Here is an 11,060-nt window from a genome sequence, read left to right on the forward strand (position 1 = left end):
TCTCTCGGCGTTGACGGACGGTTAGCTAAGTTCTAATGACGACGTCTTTTTGTAACTAATCCAGAGTCCTTCAGATTCAGACGGAGGTCGTCAAAATATAAAATGTTGAAATGTTCCTTTAAGACTCCGAATATTCAAACTTCTGAACTTCAGATTTTTTGTAGATTAAGTTTGTGAGGAAGAAGGAAACTTTGCTTTTGTTCTGATTGATGATTTATGATGATAAACCTTCAGTTGAATCTTTAAGTTAAATTAGCGACTCAGTTTAGTTTTAGCTTTCAGAACGTGTGTGTGTGTGTGTGTGTGTGTGTGTGTGTGTGTGTGTGTGTGTGTGAGTGTGTGTGCATGCCTTCCTCTGAGCCTTGCATGCCCTCCAGCAGCTGGACGTCCCGCAGCGTCCGCCCATCAGCCTTAAACTAAACTGACATTTAAAATCGTTCTGCTCCTCGTGTTGATCCAAATCTGTAAAGTTTGTAAACGGCAGCACAAGATTCTTTTTCTTTCAGATCTTTATGAATATTAAGAGTTGCACCATGTTGATGTGTGTACCTGTTAAGTATATTTATTTGAAGAGAGAAATAAATATTTCTGAACATCACTCGTCTCTTTTTATCAAGTTATTTCTGCACCTTCTAAACTGACCACATGTATGTTCTTCCTTTCATGATCAAAGTTTTAAAGAGATATTCATCATGGTTATCGTCATTAAATCACAGTAACATGTTTACTGTCATTTATGTGGCTAACTTAGCTTAGCATAAAGACTAGGGATGGGAATGGATAAGATATTATCATTGTCGATTCTGCTTATCAATCCAAGTCCTTATCAGTTCTCCTAACGATTCCTGAGTATTATTTTGAGGGGTAAAAAGTAGTTCCTCACAGTCTTCAGCACCAAAAGGAACCAAGACTGAACATGAACATATTCAACTTAAACATACTGAACAATAGGTTGACCTCATTCTCGGCCGCATGAGTCCAACCGTGGCCCTGGAGCCTGGATAAAAAAACTATTTTCCTCCAGGGGTCTCCATGCAGGTATTTTACCCGCTCTTGGTGCCTCATTTTCAGCCGCGTGAGTCCAGACGTGGACCCTCGAGCCTGGAGGAAAATTTTCCTCCAGGGGTCATCGCGGAGGTATTTTACCCGCTCTTGGTGCCTCATTTTCAGCCACGTGAGTCCGGACGTGGACCCTCGAGCCTGGATGAAAAAACTATTTTCCTCCAGGGGTCACCATGGAGGTATTTTACCCGCTCTTGGTGCCTCATTTTTGGTTGCGTGAGTCCAGACGTGGACCCTCGAGCCTGGAGGAAAAAACTATTTTCCTCTGGGGGTCATCGCAGAGGTATTTTACCCGCTCTTGGTGCCTCATTCTCAGCTGTGTGAGTACAGACGTGGACCCTCGAGTCTGGAGGAAAAGACTCTTTTCCTCCGGGGGTCACCATGGAGGTATTTTACCCGCTCTCGGTGCCTCATTTTCGGCCACGTGAGTCCAGACGTGGACCCTCGAGCCTGGATGAAAAAACTATTTTCGTCCAGGGGTCACCATTGAGGTATTTTACCCCCTCTTGGTGCCTCATTCTCGGCTATGTGAGTCCGGACGTGGCCCCTCGAGCCTGGAGGAAAATACTTTTTTCCTCCGGTCACCATGGAGGTATTTTACCCGTTCTTGGTGCCTCATTTTCAGCCGCGTGAGTCCGGACGATGGAATTGATGAATTGGAACCAGTTCTAAGTCGGATCCGGTTTTCGATTCCCACCCCCAATAAAGACTGAGAGAGGAGGCAAACAGCTGAACCTTTCATTCTTCATTTCTTGGTTTAATATTTTACTCTGAAAACAAAAAAGAAGTCAAACTTTCTCACTAACTATCTCCGTTTATCTTGAATAAACAAACCACGAGTCGTATTTGTCGTAACATTCGAACGTATTTTTTTATTGAAGTGTTATTTTTGTGTGGACACGTCACAAACACAACAAATAAATAAATAAATACACAATGAGTGAAACTCTGCATCTGTACAAATATCTTACAAAACCTGCGTCAGTTAGAAATATAGAGTTCTCTGAACATCGTCACGGAAACACCGACGCTGTAAAACACGAGTCTGAACATCACCATCATCGTAACCACATCGTTAATATTCACGTCTTTACAGTCCGAGGCTTTCATCATGTTCCAAATTTAAAATCAAGAATAAAAACAAACAATAACTTTTTGAGTTGAACATCAAAGCAACACAGAGGTATTCAACTGTTTTTAATATTTACAAGGTTTCTGTCATAACGTGCTCATGATTCAACTTCACAATCTGACTTCTGTTTCTTACAGTCCAGTTTTTTAAGATTTAATTTAATGTAATGTTACGAGCGATTCAAAACAGTTAGAAAATATATTTAATGAAGTTTTATTTCTGAAAATTCATCATCACATCGTCTTTGTGTTCAGAGTCAGGGGAAGATAAGTGCTACATGAACTCTGTGACTCTGAGGCAACATCTAAAAACATTCATCACTACATCATCAGAGAGAGGCGGAGCTCCTGCAGAGAGGGGCGGAGCTCCAGCAGAGAGAGGCGGGGCTCCAGCAGAGAGAGGCGGAGCTGTCAGTAAAGTTCAGACCACATAGAGAGTTCTGTTTACAGTGAAACTGAGACTCAGTGGGAACAGATGAACGGGGCGTTGTGTTTGTGTGATCGGTTTGTTTGATGGAACACTTTCTCCGTCCGACCCTCGGAGGAGCTCTGCCGATCGTTCGTCTATTTTTAACTCTACCGTGACTTTACAAACTTTTACACCGGCGATGATGAGAACACAGTAAAAGAACTGATGGTGTCAAAGTGCAGAGTGGTGCTGTACAGTGAAGAGAGAGAGAGAGAGAGAGGGGGGGGGGGGGCTCATGGGTACGGGTGGAGCTCTCCGGCGGTGGCGGTGAGGCGCTGCTCGTCCCCGTTGGTGTGAACGGTGAAGCTGCTGTGACGGCTGCCCCAGTCGTAGCAATCAGAGGAGAGACTGTCGGAGAGACGACACAACATTTAACTCACACAGATCTTTAACATAATCCTCCAAGTCCACTAACAGGTCTCAACCAGAGGAACTTTACCCCTGAACTACGTGCATTTGGACCGGTGGACCCAGGGTCTAAATTTAGTTCAGGGGTAGATAATCTCCCCCCTAAATAGCCCCTGCTAGGGGGGTAGTACTTTTCAAAGGTACTGTCAGGGGGCGGGGCCTGCAATGCTGAACGTGTCTGATTGGTAGATTAACCTCAGTGTTTTTATTCCTCCCTCCGTCCACAATAACATCACACACATCTGTGATTCTCTTGATTTCTCTTTCTTTCATTAGTTTTTATTTGTTCTATCTTTTTTCAACTTTTTTGTCAAATTTTTTTTGTCATTTTTTGTTTTATTATTTTTTCAAAAAAAAATCTAAAAGAAATCTTTAAAAAAAAATTCAAATTTTTTTTCATTTTTTTTTCAAATTTTTTTTCAAATTTTTTTTCAAATTTTTTTTCAATTTTTTTTTCAAATTTTTTTTCAAATTTTTTTTCAAATTTTTTTTCAAATTTTTTTTCAAATTTTTTTTCAAATTTTTTTTCAAATTTTTTTTCAAATTTTTTTTCAAATTTTTTTTTTTTTCAATTTTTTATTTTTCTAATTTTTCCAAAAACCATTTACAGTCATTGTTTTTTCCATCTGTTATAAAGAGCATTCGTCTTTGTTTTACTGCCCTCTACTGGTCTGGTGGTGTAGTGCATTTACTTTTTTTTCTCCATTCATCACTGGCCTGATTTACACAATTGCAATGCTGAACGTGTCTGATTGGTAGATTAACCTCAGTGTTTTTATTCCTCCCTCCGTCCACAATAACATCACACACATCTGTGATTCTCTTGATTTCTCTTTCTTTCATTAGTTTTTATTTGTTCTATCTTGTTTGTATGTGTGTGTACTTTTCAAAAGAAGAAGCTGTGATTCTCTTGATTTAGCAGCTTGTAACAGTAGTCTTCTCTCAGCCCACCGTGAATGCGTCTCACCTCCCGGTGTTCCGGTTTTAAAAGTGACCCTGTAAACTGTAGACCTTCAGCTGAACGTGTCAGTGTTTGTGTTGATTCATTCTTTGCTTTTTCCATGTTTTAACCGCGACACAACATTTTCACATTTTTCATGTTTTTCTGCTTTTGGAGCACAATTTCAAGTTTGAGGAAAATAAATTTTTTTGACAGGTTCAACTTTTTTGTCAAATTTTTTTTTGTCTTTTTTTTTTCAAAAACATTTTTTGTCACAAAAAAAATTGTCAAAAATTTTTTTTGGGCAAATTTTTTTTTTTCATTTTTTTTTTTAAATTTTCTTTATCAACATTTTTTTTCTAAAAAAAAAAAAAAAAAAATTGTCAAAAAAAATTTTAAATTTTTTTTTCAATTTTTTTCCAAAAACCATTCACAGTCATTGTTTTTTCCATCTGTGATTCTCTTGATTTCTCTTTCTTTCATTAGTTTTTATTTGTTCTATCTTTTTTGTATGTGTGTGTACTTTTCAAAAGAAGAAGCTGTGATTCTCTTGATTTAGCAGCTTGTAACAGTAGTCTTCTCTCAGCCCACCGTGAATGCGTCTCTCCTCCCGGTGTTCCGGTTTTAAAAGTGACCCTGTAAACTGGAGACCTTCAGCTGAACGTGTCAGTGTTTGTGGAGTTTACACAGCTGTTGAAACACAGAGGGAGTTCCTGGGAATGCAAACTAGTTTAGTTTTTATTAAGATTTCAAAATATCCTCATCAGATATTTAATGATGGTCTAAAGACGTTTATGAGGGATGCATCCGGCTGAGAGTCTCCAGTTAACAGGGTCGCTGTTTAAACCAAAACACCGGGCGATCTCTGCGATCACGGCTTTTTGAGTTCAAAAACTCTTGGTTGAAAGCACCTCTAGTGTTTTATTACTGAAGGCAGCATTGCAGCCATTACCGCCTGTTCCATCACTACATAACCAAAATTCATTTAGAGCCCAAAATATGAAAAGGGACCCGTGTTTAATTCGATGACGTTCATACCTGGCTGATGCATTCTGGGGGGGGATGCTCCACGCCAGGTCATCGTCACTGTCGTACCGACGAGGGTTGTCAAAGAAATATCCTCTGGAGGAGAGGACGTGGTTTGGAATCCCCACGGTGCTCTGTGGAGAACAAGAGTCCTCGTCATGAAAGACCAGACTCAGACACTCAGACATGAAACCACGACCCTGTTCTCAGCTCGTCAGGATCTTAAATACAGAGCTGGACCTTCATGTCTGCTGTAACGCTCTGAAGCTCTACGACCTGGATGTGAACGAGCACAGGTGATGATGTCATCTAAACGTACGTGGTATCTTTCCAATGAATGTCAAACAATCACAAGACGATGTGAAAGTAGGAGCCCCAGGAGAGAATCCAGGACCAGGATGATGTGACTCACCCTCTCCTGCGGGGGCCGTCTGACCCTGAAGAAGAAGACGACCAGCGAGGTGGGCAGAAGCTCCCAGACGAACAGAATCACCCCGAACACGATGTAACCGGCGTCCCCGAGAGACGACCGCAGATCCGCCTGGAGGAACAAAGACGGGTCAGAGGTCCGCTGAACTCTGAGTCTATTTTAAAGTCCGGAAGTCCGCCTCACCTGGTCCGAGACGTTGTACCAGTCGTAGTCGAAGGAGTTGATGGTCTCGATGTCGGTGAGGGCGAGAACCACGAGGTTGTAACAAGCCCGTGACGAGTACAGCAAGACCACCATGATGCCGATCAGAGTCACCTGACACACCGACGTCCCCTGAAGACAAAGGTCAAAGGTTAACAATGCTTTAGAAAGAGTTCAAAGAAGGAAGGAGGGAAGGAACAAATTACATCAATTTGTAGATCTGACTGGTCCTCAAGAATCTGGACTTTTCTCTTGGAACTCTAAGATGAAAGTCAGTATTCTACCTTTGATCTCAGAACTCTACCCTTGATCTCAGAATTCTGCCTTTGATCTCAGATTTCTACCCTTGATCTCAGAATTCTACCTTTGATCTCAGAATTCTACCTTTGATCTCAGTATTCTACCTTTGATCTCAGAATTCTACCTTTGATCTCAGAATTCTACCTTTGATCTCAGTATTCTACCCTTGATCTCAGTATTCTACCTTTGATCTCAGTATTCTACCTTTGATCTCAGCATTCTACCTTTGATCTCAGTATTCTACCTTTGATCTCAGTATTCTACCTTTGATCTCAGTATTCTACCTTTGATCTCAGCATTCTACCTTTGATCTCAGAATTCTACCTTTGATCTCAGTATTCCACCTTTGATCTCAGTATTCTACCTTTGATCTCAGTATTCTACCTTTGATCTCAGTATTCTACCTTTGATCTCAGAATTCTACCTTTGATCTCAGCATTCTACCTTTGATCTCAGTATTCTACCTTTGATCTCAGTATTCTACCTTTGATCTCAGAATTCTGCCACTGATCTCAGAATTCTACCTTTGATCTCAGTATTCTACCTTTGATCACAGTATTTTACCTTTGATCTCAGCATTCTACCTTTGATCTCAGCATTCTACCTTTGATCTCAGAACTCTACCTTTGATCTCAGTATTCTTCCTTTGATCTCAGTATTCTACCTTTGATCTCAGTATTCTACCTTTGATCTCAGAATTCTACCCTTGATCTCAGAATTCTACCTTTGATCTCAGTATTCTACCCTTGATCTCAGTATTCTACCTTTGATCTCAGTATTCTACCTTTGATCTCAGTATTCTACCTTTGATCTCAGTATTCTACCTTTGATCTCAGTATTCTACCTTTGATCTCAGAATTCTACCCTTGATCTCAGAATTCTTACCTTTGATCTCAGAATTCTACCCTAGATCTAAGCATTCTGCCTTTGATCTCAGATTTCTACCCTTGATCTCAGAATTCTGCCTTTGATCTCAGTATTCTACCTTTGATCTCAGAACTCTACCCTTGATCTCAGAATTCTGCCTTTGATCTCAGATTTCTACCCTTGATCTCAGAATTCTGCCTTTGATCTCAGCATTCTACCTTTGATCTCAGAATTCTACCTTTGATCTCAGCATTCTACCTTTGATCTTAGTATTCTACCTTTGATCTCAGTATTCTACCCTTGATCTCAGTATTCTACCTTTGATCTCAGTAGTATACCTTTGATCTCAGCATTCTACCTTCGATCTCAGTATTGTACCCTTGATCTCAGTATTCTACCTTTGATCTCAGAATTCTACTCTTGATCTCAGTATTCTACCTTTGATCTCAGAATTCTACCTTTGATCTCAGCATTCTACCTTTGATCTCAGCACTACCTTTGATCTCAGCATTCTACCTTCGATCTCAGAATTCTGCCTTTGATCTTAGAATGTTGACTTTGATCTTAAAGACAGAATTCTGAGAACAAAGGTAGGACTTCAAATCAGTGGCCCTAATCCTCTTCTGTATTAACACTGTGACTGACAGCTCTGTCGACCAATCAGGCTCCTGCAGCGGGTTAGTGGGAAGAGGTTCAGTCATCCGTCCGGAGGTCTGGAACACATCTTTAAAGACCCCTGAGACTCACCTTTGACTCCAGGTAGATGTTGGCCAGCGACATCTTGGCCACCTTGTAGAGGCAGACGGACAGCGAGACGGCACAGAGCACGAACAGGCTGTCGTTGATGGTGACCCTCACCAGGACTATGGTCTTAACGTCCGCGGCGGTCATTTTGACCAGCAGGGCGCAGACCAGGTTAACCACCAGGAAGAGGAGACTGACACCCAAGAAGACCAGGTACAGAGGAAGTCTGGAGGAAGAGAGACAGGAAGAGAGATGCTGTGGACTCTGAAGGTTCTGTTGTTTGCATGCAACGTGTTCAGAGAGTCAGGAGTTACCTGTACTTCAGCAGGGCAGGTGAGTACTTGGACTTTGCCTTGAAGTAGACCTGTGATGGAGAGTTAAAGGACTGCATTACACAGACATGACTCTGTAGTGGAAGTCACTGCATTAAACACAGACATGACTCTGTAGTGGAAGTCACTGCATTAAACACAGACATGACTCTGTAGTGGAAGTCACTGCATTAAACACAGACATGACTCTGTAGTGGAAGTCACTGCATTAAACACAGACATGACTCTGTAGTGGAAGTCACTGCATTATAAAAAGACATGACTCTGTGGTGGAAGTCACTGCATTAAACACAGACATGACTCTGTAGTGGAAGTCACTGCATTTAAAACAGACATGACTGTAGTGGAAGTCACTGCATTAAAAACAGACATGACTCTGTAGTGGAAGTCACTGCATTATAAACAGACGTGACTCTGTAGTGGAAGTCACTGCATTAAAAACAGACATGACTCTGTAGTGGAAGTCACTGCATTAAACACTGACATGACTCTGTAGTGGAAGTCACTGCATTATAAACAGACATGACTCTGTAGTGGAAGTCAATGCATTATAAAAAGACATGACTCTGTGGTGGAAGTCACTGCATTAAACACAGACATGACTCTGTAGTGGAAGTCACTGCATTAAAAACAGACATGACTGTAGTGGAAGTCACTGCATTAAAAACAGACATGACTCTGTAGTGGAAGTCACTGCATTATAAACAGACGTGACTCTGTAGTGGAAGTCACTGCATTAAACACAGACATGACTCTGTAGTGGAAGTCACTGCATTAAAAACAGACATGACTGTAGTGGAAGTCACTGCATTAAAAACAGACATGACTCTGTAGTGGAAGTCACTGCATTAAACACAGACATGACTCTGTAGTGGAAGTCACTGCATTAAAAACAGACATGACTGTAGTGGAAGTCACTGCATTAAAAACAGACATGACTCTGTAGTGGAAGTCACTGCATTATAAACAGACATGACTCTGTAGTGGTAGTCACTGCATTAAACACAGACATGACTCTGTAGTGGAAGTCACTGCATTAAAAACAGACATGACTCTGTAGTGGAAGTCACTGCATTAAACACTGACATGACTCTGTAGTGGAAGTCACTGCATTATAAACAGACATGACTCTGTAGTGGAAGTCACTGCATTAAACACAGACGTGACTCTGTAGTGGAAGTCACTGCATTAAACACAGACGTGACTCTGTAGTGGAAGTCACTGCATTATAAACAGACATGACTCTGTAGTGGAAGTCACTGCATTAAACACAGACATGACTCTGTAGTGGAAGTCACTGCATTAAACACAGACATGACTCTGTAGTGGAAGTCACTGCATTAAACACAGACGTGACTCTGTAGTGGAAGTCACTGCATTAAACACAGACATGACTCTGTAGTGGAAGTCACTGCATTAAACACAGACATGACTCTGCAGTGGAAGTCACTGCATTATAAACAGACATGACTCTGTAGTGGAAGTCACTGCATTAAAAACAGACGTGACTTTGTAGTGGAAGTCACTGCATTTAACACAGACATGACTCTGTAGTGGAAGTCACTGCATTTAACACAGACATGACTCTGTAGTGGAAGTCACTGCATTAAACACAGACATGACTCTGTAGTGGAAGTCACTGCATTAAACACAGACATGACTCTGTAGTGGAAGTCACTGCATTAAAAACAGACATGACTGTAGTGGAAGTCACTGCATTAAACACAGACATGACTCTGTAGTGGAAGTCACTGCATTAAACACAGACATGACTCTGTAGTGGAAGTCACTGCATTATAAACAGACATGACTCTGTAGTGGAAGAGTCCAGGTGCTGAACCGGCCTGAGGTTCAAGGAACAGGGGTGGAAAATAAACCACCTGTTCAACATCAGAGTCAGACCGCCCCCTCTAAAGGACTGTTGCATAACAGGTAGGCGTGGTCTGTTGCACCTGTAGCCACACCCCTCAGTGGCGTTTGACTGACACACCTTAACCTGTGTCAGCCAAAGTGGACCAGACCATATTCCCACCCCCCCCAGTGACCAGTCCCTGATCCACCAGGACCAGGGTCAGCCCTCACCTGTGCGCAGTAGAGGTTCATGAGGCTGAGCGTGAAGAACTGCAGGCAGACGGGGAAGCAGTAGAGCAGCCAGAAGGCGAAGGGTCCGAGCGCGTTGGCGGTGACACAGTCTCTGAAGTAGAAGGAGAAGAGGAGGGCGCGCAGGGCGGCCCACAGCAGACACAGGAACAGGAAGGCCGTCTGGTAGCTGAAGCGCTTGTGCCGGTATCTGAGCACCAGCCAGAGCTGGGCGTAGACGAAGGCGAAGAGCAGCGAGTAGAAGATGGTGTAGGCGATGGTCAGGCCCAGCTTCACGTAGGGAGGGATGGCCGGCGTGATGGTGGGGGGGGGAGGGAGGTGGGAGCCGTTACCGGCATGCTGCTGCTCTTGCGCCGGGCTCCCCTCCATCACCTCCCCATTCATCCCTCCTCTGTTCCCACGGAGAGGGAGGAGGGAGGGAGAGAGAGGAGGTTAGAGACGGACACACAGAGGGAGCACGAAATCTCTGAAGAAGGAGGCGACGGAGGAACGTGTCGGAGCTCGTTACACGGATCCTCCATCCAGACACACCGTCTGACGCACAGAGAGGAGAGGAAGAGGAGGAGGAGGAGGAGGAGGAGAGACAACTCCCCTCTTTTTGCCGGTGCCTGGTGGAGAGCGATTGGAGGCTGCAGGTCACATGATCACATCCCCGGCTGGTGATTGGCTGAGCAGGAGGAGAGATGCTGCAGAGAGGAGAGGAAGGTGGAGAGATGGATCTAGAAGGAGAGAGAAGTGAGCGGGGACGTGTGGTCCCACCCATCACACACACACACACACACACACACACACACACACACACACACACACACACACACACACACACACACACACACACACACACACGCTCCGTCACGGCAGCATCATACAGAGGATTTGACGGATGCTGTGTTAGTATCGGTGAATGAAATGTTAAACTGTCATGATTTATTTTAATAAAATGTTAAATGTTAAAAGTTTTAATATTTATTTGAATTTTGTGATTTTCAGAAGTTAAGATGTTTAAACAAACTAAAAAGTTGAATTGAGTGTTTTAAAAATTTAAACATA

The 11,060-nt window shown here is 42.8% G+C and overlaps 1 protein-coding gene across 1 annotated transcript; it reads right to left on the reverse strand.

Annotated features, from left to right (window-relative positions):
* Nucleotides 1-1,914: 1,914 nt before the first annotated feature.
* Nucleotides 1,915-10,592, reverse strand: LOC117809833 (G protein-coupled receptor 137Ba-like). The gene is made up of 7 exons (XM_034679351.1): nucleotides 9,993-10,592; nucleotides 7,893-7,942; nucleotides 7,582-7,804; nucleotides 5,650-5,799; nucleotides 5,449-5,577; nucleotides 5,049-5,170; nucleotides 1,915-3,010 (listed from the first exon to the last, which is right to left on the reverse strand). The coding sequence occupies exons 1-7, from the start codon at nucleotides 10,392-10,394 to the stop codon at nucleotides 2,896-2,898; spliced, it is 1,191 nt and encodes a 396-aa protein (XP_034535242.1). The 5' UTR covers nucleotides 10,395-10,592; the 3' UTR covers nucleotides 1,915-2,895.
* Nucleotides 10,593-11,060: the final 468 nt, after the last annotated feature.

The sequence above is a fragment of the Notolabrus celidotus genome, unplaced genomic scaffold, assembly GCF_009762535.1.
Source record: "Notolabrus celidotus isolate fNotCel1 unplaced genomic scaffold, fNotCel1.pri scaffold_465_arrow_ctg1, whole genome shotgun sequence".
Lineage (NCBI taxonomy): Eukaryota > Metazoa > Chordata > Actinopteri > Labriformes > Labridae > Notolabrus > Notolabrus celidotus.